At 37.9% G+C, this 20452-nt stretch overlaps 3 protein-coding genes and 1 non-coding gene across 6 annotated transcripts; 3 read left to right on the top strand and 1 right to left on the bottom strand.

Annotated features, from left to right (window-relative positions):
- The first annotated feature begins 579 nt into the window (after nucleotides 1–579).
- LOC131307939 (syntaxin-112-like) lies at nucleotides 580–2411 on the top strand. The gene is made up of 3 exons (XM_058334690.1): nucleotides 580–816; nucleotides 1025–1095; nucleotides 1206–2411. Exon 3 carries the CDS (start codon nucleotides 1232–1234, stop codon nucleotides 2120–2122), a length of 891 nt encoding a protein of 296 aa, XP_058190673.1. The 5' UTR covers nucleotides 580–816; nucleotides 1025–1095; nucleotides 1206–1231; the 3' UTR covers nucleotides 2123–2411.
- A 2862-nt stretch (nucleotides 2412–5273) lies between these two features.
- On the top strand, nucleotides 5274–5353 carry LOC131309096 (small nucleolar RNA U30). Its single transcript, XR_009194763.1, has one exon. It is a non-coding gene; the product is annotated as a small nucleolar RNA U30 (small nucleolar RNA).
- A 2710-nt stretch (nucleotides 5354–8063) lies between these two features.
- On the top strand, nucleotides 8064–16857 carry LOC131307938 (universal stress protein PHOS32). Of its 2 annotated transcripts, XR_009194258.1 has the most exons (6): nucleotides 8064–8529; nucleotides 8619–8698; nucleotides 12968–13086; nucleotides 13210–13286; nucleotides 13385–13466; nucleotides 16497–16857. XR_009194258.1 is itself a non-coding variant. In XM_058334689.1 (5 exons), the coding sequence occupies exons 1-5, from the start codon at nucleotides 8298–8300 to the stop codon at nucleotides 13408–13410; spliced, it is 534 nt and encodes a 177-aa protein (XP_058190672.1). In that variant the 5' UTR covers nucleotides 8064–8297; the 3' UTR covers nucleotides 13411–13709. The 2 variants fall into 2 exon arrangements, 1 of the variants encoding a protein (XP_058190672.1); XM_058334689.1 differs by lacking the exon at nucleotides 16497–16857 and having other exon boundaries at nucleotides 13385–13709.
- On the bottom strand, nucleotides 15622–19158 carry LOC131307937 (transcription factor bHLH63-like). Of its 2 annotated transcripts, none has more exons than XM_058334687.1 (7): nucleotides 18211–19158; nucleotides 17369–17617; nucleotides 17136–17270; nucleotides 16952–17023; nucleotides 16643–16870; nucleotides 16454–16556; nucleotides 15622–15828 (listed from the first exon to the last, which is right to left on the bottom strand). In XM_058334687.1, the coding sequence occupies exons 1-7, from the start codon at nucleotides 18712–18714 to the stop codon at nucleotides 15791–15793; spliced, it is 1329 nt and encodes a 442-aa protein (XP_058190670.1). In that variant the 5' UTR covers nucleotides 18715–19158; the 3' UTR covers nucleotides 15622–15790. The 2 variants fall into 2 exon arrangements, with proteins under 2 accessions (XP_058190670.1, XP_058190671.1); XM_058334688.1 differs by having other exon boundaries at nucleotides 16643–16849.
- Nucleotides 19159–20452: the final 1294 nt, after the last annotated feature.

Below are 20452 nucleotides of genomic sequence, written 5' to 3'. Positions count from 1 at the left end.
AGGGACAAAACCCAAAATGTGCCAAAAGGAATCTATTTTCAGCAACAAGGCAAGTGATACAAAAAGTAACAAAAGTGCATAGAATCATCAAAAAAACAAAACAAAAGTGCATAAATCCGAAGAGAATAAATTCTTTACATCGCCGGTGTAAATATTTTTTTTTTCCAAATTAATTACATTCTGTCACGTCGTCATGTTCTATTGATTGTGACAATTGTTTTGAAACGTGACGCAATGTAATTAATTTGGAGGAAACAAATGTTTACACCGGCTGTGTAAAGAATTTATTCTCAAATCGGAATACTGATATTTCAGAGTCACCTTATGCACTTGGGTCCTACATGACTTTAAGTAGAACTTACACAAATCAAACGGTTATAGACAACATCTGTTTCCGCCGTATGTGTCTGCAACATTTTTGTTTTCCAAATTTGTTTATTTGCTGTTGAAACACAAGAACAAGAAAATAAAAACAATAAAAAAAATCCCAATAGAATTGAGATGAGATTGGTCGGCAAACTAAACGCTGGAGATGAAACCACTCCACGGAGACTCGGAGAGAAAGAAGGGAAAACCACGCTCTATATATATAACGGCTACTACCGATTTGTAACCCCCCCGGCCCCCCTCTCCCCCTTCAACATTTTGAATTCAAAAAAGGAGAGAGAAAACCCCCAACGGAAAGCCACCGCCACCGGCAAACCCGCCTCCTCTTCATTAGTCTATTAAGTTCCAGAGACTCTTCTCTCTCTCTCTCTGCCTCTTCTTTCTGGAAGCCCTCCATTGCCCTCAGCCCTGGCAGAGACACACTTCAAGGTCTTCTTGTCTCTCTCTCTCTCTCCGTACTTTTCTTTTCTGAGTATGTTTGATCGATTATTTGAACCTTCAAGGGCCCAAGATTGTCCATTGTTCTGCTTTTCTATTTGATTATGATCTTGAAAAGACCCAACATTGTGTTTCTTGAATTCACGCCTGTTTCTTGACTCAAATACCCTCTAAACCATTCAATTTCTTTCTAATGCAGATCTTTTCTTGAAGGTATCTATCGCCCGAGAAAACCCAATTCCAGAATCACCAAAACCAAATCAAATCAAGGCATGGGTTTTAACGTTTTTCTTAAGCACGCATGTTTTGATACATATTTTATTTAGTCTTTCTGTTGTGTACAATTTCTTACAAAGTTTCGAACTTTTCTTGATATTTAGGTGGGTATTGTGATACAGTAGCAAAGATGAATGATCTTATGACCAAATCGTTCCTCAGCTTCATCGAATTGAAGAAACAGGCCATGAAAGATCTTGAGGCCGGGCCAGATCTTGAAATGGGTCAACTTGACCCAGTTGATGAGAAGAACCTGTCACAGTTCTTCGAACAGGTGGCCGGAATCAAAGCAGATATGGAAGAGATTACTAATCTCCTCCTGGATCTTCAATCCCTAAACGAAGAGACGAAATCCACTCACAGTGCTAAAGTTATCCGAGGCCTTAGAGACCGAATCAACTCAGACATGGTTGCTGTTCTTCGGAAGGCGAAAATCATCAAAACAAAATTGGAATTGCTTGATCAATCCAATGTAGTTAACCGGAGCATATCGGTTGGATTCAAAGAGGGAAGCCCCGTGGATCGAACAAGAATGTCTGTGACTAATGGGTTGAGAATCAAGTTGAAAGATATGATGAATGATTTTCAGTGCTTGAGGGAAAAGATTGTTAAAGAGCATAAGGAAGGGCTTAAGAGGAGGTACTATAGTGCCACAGGACAGGAACCCACTGAGGAAATGATGGAAAAGATGGTTTTGGGAAATGGGCAAGTTGGGATTTTCGAAGGGAAGGGAGATTTGGTGATGGAGAATCAAGAAAGGCATGAGGTATTGAAGGAGATTCAGAGGAGCTTGACCGAGCTCCACCAGGTTTTTCTTGATATGGCTGTTTTGGTTGAGACTCAAGGCGAAAAGATCAATGATATCCAGGAAAACGTCGTCAGTGCCGCGGCCTATGTCAGTGGGGGGACAAAGGAACTTGTTCAAGCTAAGGAGATGAAGAAGAGGAGGGATTGGGTTTGCTGGGTTGGGATTGTGGTGCTGCTGGTGTTACTGGTATGCCTTTTCGCAATTCTGACCTGAAATTTGGGGAATTAAAACTTGATTTTTATTGGGTCTTCTGATTTTGTTTGTTCTGTTTTGAGGTTTGCTTTTCAAGTACTCACTTGTTTGAGCTTTTGGGTTATGAATGGGGGAGTTAATACGTATACCAGTATATGTCATTATGGGGGCAATGTGATTGATGATATCTGTTCATCTTTGAGTCTACAGTTTTGTAATTTTGGCAATGAATTGGATTGGATTGGATTCAAGAGATTTGAAATAGTATTTGATTGAGATTTACACAATGTAATGGTTGTCTTCTTTCGTATTCCTTCTGGAATTATGCATTCTGATGAGAATTTGAGATTGCTAACCTCAATGAAATGGTTGCTTTTGAATTTGCATTGTCCCAGTGCTTTTTAGATTTGCCATGGTTCAACATTGATCGTCTCAAATATCAATCTTATTGAGTTACAGCTGCTCCGTTAATAAGTATATCCCAGATTTTTATATAGCTTTCATTGTTCTTGTTGATATTCCACATGGAAACTAGAAGCACGAACGAAACTGCTCACTTGAATTTTATCATTCTTTGACAACAAAGTTTATGTGTGGGATTTTCATGATCGCTTGAATTTATCACTCACTTGATCAATGTGATGATGCTAGTATCAGGCTTTACTTCAGTTCTAGTAGCGGAATCCCTATAACGAATATGTTTGAAACAGTTCTAGATCGAGACCAACCTCATCAGAGAGATAGGGATAGTTACTTGAATTACTTTACTGCTCCATCGCTAAGCTCCTTGGGTGAAATACTTGTTGACTTCCCTTTCTTTACACCTCAATCGCCTACTCTTTCTGACACTTGACCGGATGGGGAGTTCATTAAGATTAGAAGTTGGCATTGTGGCACCTGCTTTGCTCTTAAAAGGGGGATAGAGAGCCAGGAGCTCTGTGAGACCGTGACTTAGTGGGTAATGATTTTGGCCTTAAAATCCACTGTATTGGTAATGATTGAGATAATGATTTGAGAGATATAGAAATAAAAATGAAAATGATGATCAGAGATAGGGATAATTAGTGAATTTTAGAGTATGGTAATAATTTAGAGTCCAGAATCCAAATCCTCAACTGAACAAGGTCTCAATGATTATAATCAGTTTCCTTGGAAACATATGCTAATTGGGAAAAACTAACGAGTGCTACGAATTGGACAAGCAACCTCGCGCCCAAACCAACCAATAGGGTTCGGCCCACATTGTCTGTGGGTCCCACTCGAGGGTGAGAAGCACAGTTTAATTTATTTTCATCTTTGCATGAGCCTCTGCGCGAATTATGTGATTTGCAAGTTTATACTTTATATGGGGAAATACGACAACAAGAGGTTGTTTGATAAATATTTTGGATAATAAGTAAAGAGAGATATAGAGAGATGTGAGTAAGAAAACTTAATGAAAACTGTGTTAAGAATTTAAAGGACATTTTTTTACCAGGAAACTAGATCAAGTATGTGTGACCCAAATTTTTATATTTTGTTTTATTATGATTCGCATCACAAAGAACAAGTCTACCATGAGGCCGAACCAACCTTGTAGTTAGAGCGAATCAAATTTGAGGAAAAAAATGGTTACGAAACAAATATATTTAAGAAAAAAAGTCGGTTTGGGATTTTGGGTCCACCAACAACCAAACTTAAAAAAAAAAAACGTCGTTTCCAATTAAAAGCGTGATTGATCAATAGAATTTCATGATTACTCATATCGGAATTAAATTCTTCAGAAATAACATTTAGAGAAAGACCTTTGAGTCTTTTGTCCAATTCCTCAATTAACTCAGAATTCTTTTTCGGATTATTAAGCTTGAATCCTGAAATAGCTAAAGGAGGTTTAATATTAGTAGGATAAATAATGATTTGTTTATCCTTGGTGATTTCCTTGGCCTGATTGTCTCTAATCTGGGTTATCTGGTCTTCAATACGAATTACTACGTAATTGAGATCCAATAATATTAAGATGTAAATTGGTGAAATTATTTTGTTTTCTCAAAATCGGCCTGGAATACGTTCCTTTGTAATTTCAACCAATGTTGAAAAACAGTTCTTACAAGAACTACCTTATACTCCATTTATGTAGCCAAGATTCTCAATTGTTCTTCTGCAAATATGTGACGATGGAGCTCTTTAAGCGAACCTAGATCGCCACTAATAAACCCAGAATCAGGAAAGAACTACTTAAGTCCTCTAGCTCTAGCATCATTCAACTGTGAGGTTGACAACTGTTTCTTCCTTAGGTAGCTTGTCACCAAACATGTGAGTTTTTGCATATAGATCAAACAAGTGAAGACAAATGATGAACAAAAAAGAGCAAAAGAGGAATAAATTAGCAGAAGATGAAATTCTTACGTTGCCTACAATTTGAGTGTGATTCACGAAAAAGCCTTGTGCGTTTGATAGTTGATACACATCTATGTGCCAAAGGTGTTAGGATGATCATGTTTTCTTTGTCAAGTGTTGTAACATAGCTTTAATTCGCGAAACCGTTCTTTTTCACTAAATTAAAGAGTTCATTGCTTGTGTACCTTCTCAAGTAACCAAAAGTTCTATGCATTATGAATAGGAGGAAGTTCAAGTTTTTTGAACGTATTCGTCTTGTATACTTAACGTTTGAAGGTCAAGGGCATCGATATTGACTATCGAGTACCATTCCAGCATACGAGGGCCTTAAAGGAATTTTTGCCTTCTCCTCTAGTCCTCAAAAGAAAATGGTATAAAATTTTACGAAATGTAAAATATCACCAGAAAAAAAGGTTGATTTTGAATTCCCGCAACTAGCATTTTTCCTGCTCATATTTTCAGTGTTAAAGAGAGAGAGAGGAGGGGTGTGACTGAAGCATGTACAATCACCCGGGGTAGAAATGCAAATACGCAATAAGATGGGGACCTATCGAAAGCAGGGCAATCTAGTATATTTATTTACCAAAAAATGGTGTCTCACAATCCGGACCTCTATATATAGGAACAACAAACCCTAGATGACATCTTCTCTCAGCTTCCTTCGCTCTTGTTAGCAATCTTCAGATCTTTCTCTCTTCTGTTTTCCATCACTGTTAAATTCACATTTGATGCATATGTTTATATAGGCATTTGTATGTATGTATTGTATGTAGAGATTTGTTGGGTTTAGAGAAGGTGCGATGATGAGGAATGTTTATATCTCGTTAATCTGATGATTTTATGAGGAGAAACCCTCAAATCCATTCTCTTCTGAGCGCCTTCTCTCTCTCTCTCTCTCTTCTCTTGTTTCTTCTGATTTTACAAAAATCAAATGAATTTCCTTTTTTCATATTTTCATAAACAAGAAATCGACATAAGTTTGAAGGGAAAACTCGTACAGTAGTTTTTTTTTTTGTTTTCTGCGGAAATTTCTTACTATTTTCTGGAAATGTGAGATTCTTTCCTCAAAATTTTCTTCTTCAAGGGTTCGGATCCCTTCTGGTCCAAGGACCTTCTAAGGACCATATAATGGTGTTGGTGTAATTAATTTTTTTTTTTGTTTTCTGCAGAAATTTCTTAGTACTATTTTCTGGAAATGTGAGATTCTTTCCTCAAAATTTTCTTCTTCAAGGGTTCGGATCCCTTCTGGTCCAAGGACCTTCTAAGGACCATATAATGGTGTTGGTGTAATTAATTTTTTTTTTTGTTTTCTGCAGAAATTTCTTACTATTTTCTGGAAATGTGAGATTCTTTCCTCAAAATTTTCTTCTTCAAGGGTTCGGAACCCCTTCTGGTCCAAGGACCTTCCTAGGACCATATAATGGTGTTGGTGTAATTAATTGTTCGGATTTGATTAGATACTCTTATAAGTTTTAAGGGTCCAGAATAGGATTGGCCGGAGGAGTGGAGGGTCTTGAATATAAGTAGGGGGTCACTTGATCCCATTCACTTTGATTTTTCCCAAGGCATGTGATCTTAGCCAAATTTTACTACTTTAACCCCACCAAAAACTTTGAATTGCCTTAAATTGCTTCAAATGCGTAGAAATCACGAGCATTTTATTTTTTTCGAGATTCAATAGTTTTACGAATAAGGCTATCATAGGAAGGACAATATTTCAAAATATTAGGTCATTCAATGACCAATTATGAAGCACGATTAGACTTATCAGTGTATTTTAACCTTGTAATCAACCTCTTAAATTAGTTGTCTTTTAGACAAAATATTTTGCGTATGGATGGAGTACAATTTTTGGGAATGGGGGGCTGTTATCCCCAAGGGGACGTCCCAATTTTGGAGCCCATCTCGGTCTCGCTCCGATGATCTGAATCGTTCACTTTGTAGAGCTCGTCAAGTAGAACAACTATGCAAAAAATCAGCTTAATTGGATATTATTAAATATCTGATCGGAGCCCATATAATTCTCAGTCCATGGGTTACAGTGGATTTGATCCAATGTTTCGGATCCATTCTTTTTAAGATAAAAAGGTTCCGATCAGGTACTTAATGATATCCAATTAAGCTGATTTTTTGCATAGTTGTTCTACTCGACGAGCTCTACAAAATGAACGATTCAAATCATCCGAGCGAGACCGGGGTGAGTTCCAAAATGGGGAGCAGCAGCCCCCCTCCCTCCCAATTTTTGACCCCCATAAACCAAAATACGTGGCTCCGCTCTTGATTGGCCAGCCCTTAATTACGATTGGAAGGTGAAACTAGAGTCTTCTTTCACTAATGAAAAGTTGTAGAGTGGTTTGCGTATGATAATGAACATTATCTGCTTGTTCCTTATCTTCAAAATCTAGAAACAAGAAAAATGTACTATGTGCTTGATCTTTGGGATTGGCTTTGTGGTTGAAGTTACACAAGAAAAATATACAGAGCAGATACCTTACTCAGTACATGAAGTCTAGAAGATTTGGTGACATCTCAAACTAAAGTCGTCCCACAAAATGGAAGGAATAAAAAGAGAACATTCTAGTCTTGTACTCCTATATGACTGGAAAACATACAAGAAAAGAAAAGAAGGCAGTTTGTTCACCGAAATTCAACAAAAGCATGCGAGCCGCCGAGCCTTGTCCAAAATGCACAACATTATATCGTGTAGACTGAAATTGCTTTCCAACTCCTGGAAAATTATTCTCAAGGCTGTGTTTTTTATTACTGATTTTCAATCCATGAGCAAGCACTTTTCTGAATAGTGAAAATAAAAAAAACAATGATGTTGATGTTTTAAAAAAACATGTATGATTAGGCTCCGTTCCGGAAAGGTAAATAAGTACTTATTTTTTAAGAAGATAATTTCAAGCTCAAAAATTATGTACTTACACCAATAATTTTTCTAGCAATATGGATCTTATTTGATAGATCTCATTGAGATCTTTAATACGGTGCAAAAAAAATTGAAAAATTATTTTTCATTTACATTATTTTTGAATTTGAAAATATAAAATAAGTACTTATGTTTTAAGAAAGTGTTCTGAAACGGAGCCTTAGTTCCCTCATAAAAAATAATAATAAATAACCCAAAAGATTAGTGGTTTAGGTCTTCGTTTTGGGAGTTGGTTCCCACCTACTACATAATAAATAACCCAAAATATGAAATAAGTTGTCTCTCTCGGGGGCTACCTCATCGCAACCCACTGTACACGTAAGCAAGTGAAAAAGCTACGAAACTGTAGAAATTACTCCGTACAAAGTGCACACAAGATAGCTCATGCATTACCAAAAGAAGAAATAGCTCATGCATTACCAAAAGAAGAAGGAAAATGCTAGGTGCAAAGAAAATTGATAAAGAAAATATTTTTAAAGTGTACAAGAACGATTCAGATTGTAAAGAAAATTGATAAAGAAAATATTTTTAAAATGTACATAAACAGCTCAGTATACTGAATCCGAACCATTCATGTACACTTTAAGAGTATTTTTTTTTTGTTCCTAGCACCCTTCAAAGAAGAATACAGAGAGGAATTATAGTAGTTGGTTCTAAACACGGCAAAAGAAGCCGCCGCGATTCAATTTCGCGCTTACGTGTTAAGCACTTGATGATGAAAACCATACAAATCCACAGTTTTCGGATCCTCCCACACAAATCAAACAGCAATCCCATTACTCCATAGTACTTTACTTTTCAATCATTAGCTTAATCACTGTATCACTCAATCGAGAGAGAGAGAGAGAGAGAGAGAGAGAGAGAGAGAGAGAGAGAGAGAGAGAGAGAATGGAACCTCTAATGGAGGAAGAAGAGTACAACTGGAGAGAAGTGAAGCTACCGTCGCTGATACCGGTGGTGCCGGAGCCGGAGCTGGAGAGAGAAACCGGCGAGAGGCGCCGCGGCCGCGATATCCTCATAGCAGTGGATCACGGGCCCAACAGCAAGCACGCCTTCGATTGGGCCCTGGTTCACCTAGCTAGGATCGCAGACACCATTCATCTGATCCACGCCGTCTCCAGTAAGTGCAATTGGCTGGCTTCATTTGTATTTCGTACATGTAATATGTTGGTGTATGTTTATGGTGGTTCAATTGTTTGTTTTGATTAGGTTTGAAGAACGGCCTTGTGTACGAGGCCGCGCAGGGGCTTATGGAGAAGCTTGCGGTGGAGGCTTTTGAGGTCGCCATGGTATGGAAAAACAACTATACATTTTCCCTTTTCAGTTTCCAACTTCTCTTTCACAATTGCCTGTTCTTTCGTTAAAGAATACTACTAGAATGGAACTTAATGGGGCAATTTAAGTGTGAACATCATGCATGTGCCTTAGTTTGTTCGACTTTTGTGCATAGAAAATCTCAGAGCTCGAAAGTTCGGAAATTGTGCTAATAAATCATGGACCGTTAATGGCTTTACCCGGGCTTAATTAGGCATCGTTGGTGGATGGTGGGATTGGTCCCTGGATTAGCTCTATTAGTCGAGGTGCGCATAAGCTGGCTTAGACACCTGAGATATTAGAAAAATAAAATAAAATAAAATCTTGGACTGGTAGCTTTATTGACAATTCTATTGGTATACTCATTGCAATGAGCTCTACTTGTTCAGATATGCTTTAGTTATGACTTCTGAGATCAAGTCCGTTATTTCCATTGCTTAGATTGAATTCATATTTTGTGTAAGAGTCAACTGATTTGTGTTAGTTTTTTTTTATCAGCAAAAAAATGTTTCCATACCATTAAAAAATGATACAAATCAGAAACTCTATAGTGATACATTAGGGAGCATCATGCAAAAACGGTAGTATCACACCTATCACTACCCCTCACCTCAAATTTTTTTTTTTAAAAAACACCCAACGTTGGTAACACACCAAAAAAAGTGCCCAATCCAAACAAATGGGCCGAACCCAAACACCTAAGAGGAAGAAGGCCAACTTAAGAAACAAACCCCTAACCTTAGTGAACTGCAACCCCAAAACTAGACTGCCACCTACATGAACACCACTGTCTCAACACCACTGAAGACAAAAGCCCAACCAAAAAACTCTGGCCACCACCACAACCCTGCACCGCCATCCAAAGTCCCAGAGCAAACACGAACCGCCCCCATCTGCGTATCCCAATTCGGCACGTATCCTATGATTACTTATTGGAAAAAAGTCAGACCTTATTTTAGGAAGTAGAATCCCAAATGCATGTATCTTAGCTGTTTGATCTAATTATGGCATCTTTCAAACCATTTGATAGAAATTCAACCTCAATATAGAGCTTGTATACCATACTTCGATTGTGTTTTGCCTGACTTTTTTTTTCCCTAACAAAAGGAACATAAAGCCTTAATGTAATAGGCTCCAGTTGAGAGACTTGAAATTTTGCATCTTAAAAATTAAAAGTAGGCATAATTGGTTGGTGTTATTAGGTGTATCTACTTTTTAATTGTATATTAATTATGATTAACGTTGTTGAAATATAAACTACATTTAGAGCCCGTTCCAGAACGCGAAAAAAGTCCTTATTTTTTAAGAAGGCAATTTCAAGCTCAAATATTATGAACTTATTGAAATATAAAAATATGCAATATGGATCTTGTTTGAAAGAACTCATCGAGATCTTTTATACGATGCAAAAAAAATTGAAAATATATTTTTCATTTACATTATTTTTGAGTTTGAAAATGTGAAATAAGCTGCTTATTTTTTAAGAAGGTTTTTGGAACGAGGCCTTAGTATTTTTGAACAAGAAAGTTAAGTCTAAACAAGTCTAATTGACAAAGATCAGCCAAGCCCCGCCAACATGGCCGCCTAGCTCTGCCAAATCTCCCTATTCGCCGAATGAGCCACCGAGGGTGAAATTATGGTGCCGAGCTGCTGTCGAGCGCCTCGACGCCGCCTAGCCATTTAGAACACTGATCTTAAGATATGCCATACGTATCTCGACACGACACTTGAATAGAGAGGAGAAAGAAATGGCTAGGGTAGATGCCCACTTCTTCTACGAGCACAGTTTCTCAATTTCTCTCGCTGTCATTTTGGTTGCTGCCTCCATGGCAGCGATGGGCTTCTTTCGCTCCTTGTCAATTGGCCTCATCTTTTGTGCCATCTCAAATGCTATCTTACTAGCTGCAACAACAATTGCCTTTTCTTGTTGTAGTAGGTTCAGCGACATTTCTGGATTGGTAGGAGTAATACTAATAATCCCTGAGAAAACAGCTAATGAAGTGAGCATAATTGGTTTTGACAAAGGAACCCACTCATTGATAATTGGTGCTCTGTTTCAACTTTTTCAACTTTTTGAAACAGACCTTTTTAAGGTAGCTGTTTATGTAGAAAGCTTCTTAACAACTTTGCTCCTCATGGAAACTGCTAACAATAGCAACAATATGTGTGTCTCATGTAGTGTCATAGTTTATAATTATGTTCGAGTCCTTGGTTTTATGACATTACATATTTGGTGTAGCGATATTAATAACGTACAATGACATTACATATTTTAACCATATGATCCATAACATTTTTCGAAATGGCATAACATTTTCAAAATCACTTATTTTAAGGTGTCCCTCATTATAACATCCACCACAAAATGGTAGAACATGGAGCATGAAAAGGCACAACATTTTATGAATTGGGCACACTATAAGGTTGAGGTGCCCCAGCATTTCACGACAAATAGTTGTTGTCTCCAATAGTGGTGTTATATGTGTGAGAGAGAGAGAAGGGACGAAGGGAGCAAAGGTTCTAATGGGTGTCACCTTGTTAGGGTGAGTCACACAAGGAGAGAGAGAGTTGAAGAAAAGAAGGGAGAAAAAGTGAATAGGGACAACATGTATGCGTGTATTTGTATATTGTTTAGTGTTTACGCTTTTAACTTACACAAACACATATTTTTACTACACCGTTGGAACGCTTGTTCACCCACTAATATTACACACAACTTTTGTAATATACCACGTGACAAAATTGTGTCCCACTTTTCACACTTTAGTGTCATATAATGACAGAATTTTAACTCCACTACTGGAGATGGTCTAATAGCTGCCCAGCTACTTCTGAATTCAAATGGCGTCACTTGTGATGAGATGTTGACTTGGGGTTGTGCAAGCTGAAGCAAGAACTTGCTCATGGTTAAGTCAGTCAATGACCAGGTATAGACAAATCCTGTGTTGAAGAACAATGCAGTCTAGGCATGAATTTTGTGTGGACCAAAAAGAACACAGTTGCTTATGAGTTGAAGAAGTGTCCTCGACAATCGACATGGTTACAACTTACAATAACTAGCTCTTTTCCACTGAAAATTTTTGTTTCGTTCAGTGGGGTTGGATTTATGTGTTTTCCTTGTAATTTTAGAGAACCATGTTTACTTCAATTGTGCGAATTTCCGCCTGTGAGTTTTTATATGCATATATAGGTCTGATGTTTATGTCATGTCAAGTGAGAAGATAATATTTTGGGGAGAGTGTACTGCTTAAGAGACTACAAAGTGCTTTCCTTGATACCAGATTGGTTGTTAAAAATACTTAAAATCCTTGCTTTTAAGGTTAAACACTTATGATTTTTGGCCCAGGGCTTGGGGTTTGATGGGGTATCATGAATCTTGAGACTCATACCCATCAGATGAGGTTTGGAGAAAGAAATGCAGACACAACTACTATTATTTATTATCTATCATTAGCTGTATTTTATTTTTGCTTGTGCAGGAAAGATTTCTCACACGAGATAAAATTACAGAAATGAACAAAACTCTTGTTTGGAGCTCCTAGCAAAACCATCGGCTCGCGGCCAACCATGTGTGACAAAAATATTTCTCCCCTTTCCCAATTCTTCAGATTGACATTCTTTTGTTTTAATGGCAGAATTTAATTGGTTACATTCAAATAGCAAAATAAATAAATCTTTGGCATACCAAGCCGTATAATATGATAAGTATACAAGTCATGTGATGTGAAACATTCTGCAGTGACTATGGGCTTGTGCTAGTTCTATTGATTTATCTACGAGTTTTAACAAAATATGTCATGGACCGATTGTCAATTTCTATCAATGTACTAAACCCTGCTTCCTGATCCCCAGTCCTTGACTGGACTGGAAGAACTACCCAGTGAGTTAAATATATATATGCAAGATATCATGACGGTTATGATTACCATTTGAGTTCAGTGCAGGAAAAAAAAGAACTCAATTAGGCTTCAGGGTTTCAAATAATGACAAAAACATGTGCCATGGTGAAAGAATCTTTTAAAATAGCTATTCCAACTATCATAAAATCCAAACATTGTGTGTTCATTTTCTTCTGGGGATACATGGATATCTTAGTGGAATTTGTATAGAACAGACTGAATTGTCCTTACCAAGAGATGCGACTATTGATATTCCAACCAATGAATTTTTTGTTATCAATAAAACCTTCAATGGGTTGATCTTTTCTGGCTTTTCATTAGTGAATTGTGATTATACTACAATAGGTGAAGACATTGGCTCGCATAGTTGAAGGAGATGCAGGAAAGGCAATTTGCAAAGAAGCAGAAAGGTTAAAACCAGCAGCTGTAGTCATGGGTACCAGAGGTAGAAGCTTAATCCAAAGGTCTCTCTCTCTCTCTCTCTCTCTCTCTCTCTCTCTCTCTCTCTCTCCATGTGTGTGTGTGTGTATAGACGTAATAGGGTACACAAATGTCTTATGCATGTTGCATGGTGTGTTTCTTTTCAGTGTACTGCAGGGAAGTGTCAGTGAGTATTGCTTCCACAACTGTAAAACAGCACCCATAATCATAGTTCCAGGAAAAGGTATTTTTGTCATAACTGCATGAATCCTTAGGTAATACTATTAGTAATCTTTGGGAGCTCCAGAATTCTGGAACATGATACCTATATGCAACTGGCAGAAGCAGGAGAGGAGTCTGTGGTTTAGTCAATCTGACGAAAGACAACAACAGATTCCACAACTACACGGAACCTTGTTTCATTGTAAGTGAAGTGGCAGCTGTTGTGATGAAGACATGTTTGCTTCTAAATTATGTTAATCCTGTCTGTTAATTTTGCTACTCATAGACATGAACTTTTGATAGACTTACTAACTCTTGCTCAATTAAGTTATTGTTTCAAAATCGTTGATGTAGAACTCCGCGTGCTGATGGATATTAAATGTGAGCAATCCGAAATACTGACAAGTAACATAATGAGTAAGTTTGAGTTATTAGCTCCTTGTCACTTGGCCTCATCTTTTGTGCCATCTCAAATGCTATCTTACTAGCTGCAGCCACAATTGTTTTTTCTTGCTGTAGTAGGTTCAGTGACATTTCTGGATTTGTAGGAGTACTACTAATAATCCCTGAGAAAACAACTAATGAAGTGAGCATAATTGGTTTTGATAAGGGAACCCACTCATTGATAATGGGTGCTCTGTTTCAACTTTTTCAAGTTTTGAAACAGATGGTAGCTGTATACGTGGAAAGCTTCTTAACAACTTTGCTCCTCATGGAGCAACAATCTGTGTGTCTCATGCAGTGCCATAGTTTATAATTATGTTCGAGTCCTTCGTTTTATCCTTCACTCTAGTCAAGCATGTGTATGGAATCATAAGGCTGAGAATGGGCGAAAGGCTTTGGGCCTTTGTATAAGCCAGGAAGCTTGTTGTGTTGGCCCTGGCCTGAACTTTTCCATTGAAGGGGGTTGGGAGAAGAGGGAGGTGTTTGGTTAGTCCAAAGAATATTGTGAAGAATTATGGAGTTAAGGTACATCTATGTTTTTTTCTGGCAACCAAAGGAACTTGATTCTTTAGGTTGTTGCAGAGAAATTCACTTAGATTCTCCTGCCAAGTAAAAGACAGGAACTTGAGTGCTAAGGAAAAGACATGTACTGGAGGGGGTGATAAAACATTTGCTCCCAATAAATATCAGCTCAAGATCTGTGTACAGCCATTCACCACATAGCCCAGGGAATCTTTTTGGGCTTGTAGACTATGTAAAAAAGTAAGGAAAATTCCATGCCAGAGAAAGTGGGCCTAAGAAAGGGAAAAGGCAAAAGGCAAAACCACCTCTCCCCATCCATTTGAGGCAGAGAGAATTACAGAGATCTTGCCTGCAGATGAGACAGGGCCCTACCCCTCTCACTCTTAGTAAGGGCTTGAAAATGAAGGAAAAGTAAGGCTCCTTTGGTGGGGACTCTCCCACCCATAGCTGCGACCCAACACTGAAAAGACCTTTTCTCTAGCATTAAGACATGAATAGAAAGAAAGATGGCTAATTATTCAGCAAGATAAGGTTTGAAGGTTGAGGGGGTTTGATGATTGCTCAAGGGTTGGTGGCTTTGTTTAGAGGTCCTGGCATGTATTAGCCCTAAGCAACCCAGGGGGTCACTCGTTGTCGTTGCTATTTCCTCTCCATCTACCCCCTTAACACAACAAATGTGTTTTTGTATCTTCAATCAGATAAATAGTTGTTAGTGGTAGGTTTTGGAAAGCTGTATTTAGGAATTGTCTCTGTGAAAATGTGAGTATTATGTTAAATTCCATTAGTCATGGTAGTGGGTGATGTTGGTGCTAGGAAGCCTGTGAAATATAGCTAGTGAGAGAGGTTGCCCACACAACTCAACAGCTCCAACGGAGCATCCTTTCACTCTCTAAAGTTTAAAGTTTAAACTGACAAAACTAAAAGACATTAGTGCACGAAATTGTGTTCACTTAAAACGCTTTTTGTCATCTAACATACGTTGTAACCAAAACATTTAACTCTCCAATGGAGCTGCTGTAAGTACACTGGGAACACAGAACCGTTACACGGAACCATCCTACCGATGTACTATGTACGGGATTGATGTGTTTGTCCTAGAGAAAGATTTGACATTATTATTCCCTGTGTTCTTTCAGTCTAATTATGAGCGTCTTAATCAGCATGTCTTCTTCTGTTCTAAAAGACCGCCCTTCTATGTCCATTACGGCATTGCCAAACATTATCATCTTTTCCTTCTTCATAAAGACATCCTTGTGCTACTTGATGCTTTACCTTACAATCATTTCAGTAATCGCTAATCTTTCCTGGTTTTTCGTCCAATCTGGTTTAATACCTGTGTTGTTAATACAGTTGAGAATTCTGTTGCCATACCCATACACAATGGAGAAAGATGAGGTTCATAGGTATCTTCTCATTATAATAGTTATGGCTACAGCCTACAAGTGCTAGTATACATACGACCCTACACGTTATGTACTGGCAATAGAGGAAAAAAAAGAATCAGAATAGAAGGCTTTTGGATTACAATCATGCAATAAATCATATGATTTATATTGTGGTTCACATCTCCATCTTCAGATTGCTTGCTTCATTCGAACCTGCAAACAAATGAATCTTGTTTCCTTAGATTCAGCACTTAAGAGCAAACAAAATGTGTTTTCATTTGGGTTAGAGAAGGTGTATATGATTGCATAAGAGTATATGGATGTAGAAAGCCATTAGATGCATGCGTTCAGTATCCGACGTCTGTGACAATTATATCTGAATTTAACAGTGTGATCAAATGTTCACAAAAAAAAAATGTTCACAATCGTCTGATTATGTGGGTTTCGGAATCTGATAAATATCATTTTCTTGATTATGAATGCCTACTTTTTAGTTTGGCTACATCTAAGCCAAAATGCACCACTCCTTTGGTTGCTTTTTCTTGTTCGAAGAATGGCTTTTGGGATTTATAGTCATTGAAAGATCCTAAGGCTTTAGTCATCATTTTAGGTGGAAGACAAAGAAAAAGAAAGATACCTAATAACGAAATTTCTTGGTTATAACTCAAAGGTGACCATTTATTTCTGATAAAAACCACTACCATTTGTGGGGTTCTCTATTGTCCCTATCGTTATTTTGTAATTCCCACTTTGCTTCTTTTTTTACCTTCTTCCTCTACCATTATCTGAAACAGGAGTATAAGGTTGACATTTAACTAGATTTTTTTGTTCAAACTACCTGTAAATTGCTGGGCTGAAAATGAGGTTGATCTTCCTTGCAGAAACTCCATACCGTAAATGTTTTGCAAATTTCCATCCCAAGCTGTTGAGGTTTGGATTTGCTGTAATGTGAGAAAACTTTGGTTAGGAAAAATGTGCCTAACATATTGACGGAGATGCAAAAAACAATAGAAGTGGAAGAAATTACATCGAAACAGGATGAATCGAGAAATGTTTCGGGTAGCGATAGAGGAGCGCTGGTAGTCCTTCGAAGTGCCATATCAGGAGTATTGATTCCCATTTCCAACCCAGTACATGAAGCTAGTTGTTGTAGTGGATTAAACTGGAGGTAGGCAGGATTAGTAATTTCTGATTGTACCCCAATTGCGAAATTGGACGTGCTTGCTGGAAAAACCTGTTGTGTGGAAGCAATAACCTGTTGTGTGGAAGCAATATAGGTCAAATAACTGAAGAGAGAGTTCTTGATATATAGATTGCTATATTATGCATTCTTTACCTCTTTTGCGAAAAAGCTGTCAATGTTGAAGTCGAGTGATGGATTTACAGCAGCTAGTTTCATAGACAGGAACTGTTTCAGCAATTGATAAGAGAAAACAGAGGAAGATTAAAAATTCAGTCTGCTATTGATGAAGAATACTTGGTAAACTTTTTAGCTGAGTGATAACTGATTAGGATTCTACCTCCACTTGTCTTTGAAGAGATTGGACATAGTTGATGATTTCGTCGAGCATTCCGGCCTTTCCCGTGATTTTATTACATCCTGGTACTAAATCTTGTAGATATTTCATTCTCTCACTGATTTTCTCCCTCCTCACCTGCATAATTGCACATATATTAGTTTGGAGTTCTGGTATACATATATGTTCAAACTCAGATATAGAAGGAATAGGGAAAGCTTAAATTTCACACGTACTCTTTCAGCTAAGCTGTGGCTGTCAGTGGCTTGGCCGCGGCGCGCGCGAACGTGGATGTAATCGGGCTTTTGGACCTCGGAAACCTTTGAGTTGTCCTTTGAGGTATCTGCAGAAGTTTCTCTCTTAATGTTATAATCGTTGTTGGTGGTGTTCTTGCTGTTGTTGCTATATTCCTCTGTGATCTTGGACTCATCCTCTTCATTACATTCTTTGATCCTTTTCTCGTTAGGTTCCTCTTCTGCTACTGCCTGAATGTGTCAAAAATGTTACGGTCTGAACCTTTTCTTAGTTTCTTAAGCATGAATTTTGCTCTGGTAAATAAGTTCCTTCAATTTGTTAGTATTCAAGTCTTTTAGACTATACTGGGATCATCGATTTGAGTACAAGGACATGAAAATGACTGGCGAGTTTTCGTAACTAAGGGGGTGTTCCATTAACTAAAATAAGTAATTAAAGGTGATATATTGTAAGAGAATGATCAGTCTCGTAAAGAGGAAAATAAGTACTACTAAAAAAACAAGAACCTTAGCGGAACGGGGCTTAGATTTAGTTTCATCACTTAATTGTGTCCTTATCTTTCGCTTTACCTCTAAAATTCCTCTGCAAATCACGATCCATACCGAGTCTTAGTTGAAGCAGAGCAATGAACTTAGAAAAATGCATTTTTACGCAGCGAAAATATATTAATTATAATTACGGAGAATTGAAGCAACAATCCATATTATCTTTGCTTATCAATAAGTAGGAATAATTTGTAGCAGAAATTGGAACATTATTTTGGTAAGAACTCAGAAAAAGAATCAAATGCTTAAAATCTACTGTAAAACAAAGCCAAACAAACCTTTAGACTCTGGTTCCTGTCAGCCTTCCTCTTCTTGAAGCTCTCCCTTCCCACTGCAGAACTCATCTTCTCAGGCGAAACGGACTCCCTCCGTGCCGCCTCCATTGCCGCCGCCACTTCTTGTGGGCAGCTAAGAGTCCTTGATATTCCATAATTCAGCTCAAACCCAGACCCATTCACAAACCCACTAGACCCAAGACCCGAACCCTCCCCACCAAACTGACCAAATTCCTGCCACCTGTTATCCAAACCCGGATCCGCCTTCACTACAAGACCCACCTCACTGTTGATCAAGTTGTGAAATTCCTGAGCGTGGTTTGGCATAGAGTACCCATTAAACTGATTGTTCGCCTCAAAGTAACAAGGTGGTTGATTGAGTAACTGTTCTTGTTGCCACTTGATCCGAGCTCTCTGTCTCTCCAGCACACTCATGTCCGTAAAACTCCCGGCGACATTCCCCGGCGTGTTAATGCAGTGTAGCATCTCCGGCAACGCTCTGTTCATCACCAAGACAGATAGAAACAGACAGAGAAGGTAGAGAGAGAGAGAGAGAGAGAGAGAGAGAGAGGAAAAGGGGAACCAAGAAATGTGCTTTGCGGAAAGAAAAAGGGAGAGGGTGGGTACTGTGAGGATTAGGCAACTTTGTACGTTTTCATGCCTAACCCTGGTACACTCTCTCTCTCTAACCGAAACGTGTTATTGCTGTCTCTCTCACTAAGTACTAACTATATACGTGAGTTTGCACACACCACTGTACGGTGTTTTATGCCTTTGTTTTCGCCAAGAGAAGACTGGGTGGCCGCTGTCTGTCTTGCGAAAAATGGGAGGGGGTGGCGTGTGTAAGGCTAAAGAAGGGTGAGAGTGGGGTTATAAATAGATGAGAAAAGTAGAACCGGAGTTCTGACATTGGGTACCGGAATCTGCCACAAGTAGCCGGAATAAATAAGAGAGAGAGAGAGAGAGTGGATGGATTGAATTTATTCAATAATCTGTGAGCATCGGCATGTGGTGTTCTGTACAACTCTACAATCACAAATTTTTGTAGAGATCACGACTAAATGTATAGACTCCACTTAAATTTGTGGTTCTGAAGTTATCCGAAGCATCCACGGGTTACTGAATAATAGGCCCTGTGGTTCTTAAAAATAATGAATTTACGAATTTTTTGCATTGTTCAAAAAACTTTATCAATAATTATCAGTAAGATTTATATTGTATAAAAAATTATTTTAGTAAGTTCATTATTTCAATTTGATTTTTTTCGTCCAGTTTGGCTGATAAAAGTTATCAATTGGACTAATTTGATACAAAAATCAAACTTGAAGGTCGAAAAAATTGTAATTGATATTTGGAGGACGAAAATGAGACTCTGATGAAATTAGAAGGACCATTTATATAAATTTTTCTTATTTTTAAGCTTGGCCCTTTTGGGGAATCACGTTTTTATGTGTAAAATGATGTGAAATATAATTGATATTGACTTTGTCAATTTGTCCCTACTTTATGCTTTAACATGACACTTAATGTAGGAAAAAAGGTGAAAGAGTAATGTTGCACAATTTTTTATGTTGACTTTTCAAAATAGATATTTATTTTGGGATCCAAACAAAAAAATAAGGACCAGCAATTTGGAACGGAAAAGTACTTAGGAGTATTCTTTAAGAATACTTTAGCGAAACACAACCTAACGCGTGGATAAATGAGAGAGAGAGAGGAGACGAGGGACCCGGGGGCTCTGCTGCCCAGGAGGCGCAGCAGCCCCTACCCACCCCTACCCAGTACCCAACACGTCGCCCGTTTCGGTGAAAAAAAAAATCAAAACCTTTCATTTGCAATCCTAAGGAGCAGAAACGTGATTATGAAAGCCTTAAAGGCAAAATTTAATTATGACTCTTTAGAATAATATGATCAGAATAATAAGATCTTTGTACCGATTCAAACGGAGTGAAAATTGAAGTACTTAATTTTTTAACCATATTTTTTAATATATAACCGTCTAAAAAAATTACCTGTTAAAATTTTCACTCCGTTGAATTAGTATAAAGATATTATTATTTTGATCATATTATTCTAAAATATCGTAATTCATTTTTATCTCTAGGGCTCTCACATGAAGTATATACTTTTTATTTAGGACCTTGTGGAGCAGAAATATGATTATGAGGTATATGCTCTTTATTTAGGACCTTGTGGAGCAGAAATGTGATTATGTAAGCCCTAGAAATAAAAATAAATTACGTCA

Source organism: Rhododendron vialii, chromosome 11a (genome assembly GCF_030253575.1).
Source record: "Rhododendron vialii isolate Sample 1 chromosome 11a, ASM3025357v1".
Classification (NCBI taxonomy): Eukaryota; Viridiplantae; Streptophyta; class Magnoliopsida; order Ericales; family Ericaceae; genus Rhododendron; species Rhododendron vialii.
The sequence above is the reverse complement of the archived record's forward strand: the minus strand, read 5'-3'. Positions and strand labels throughout refer to the sequence as shown.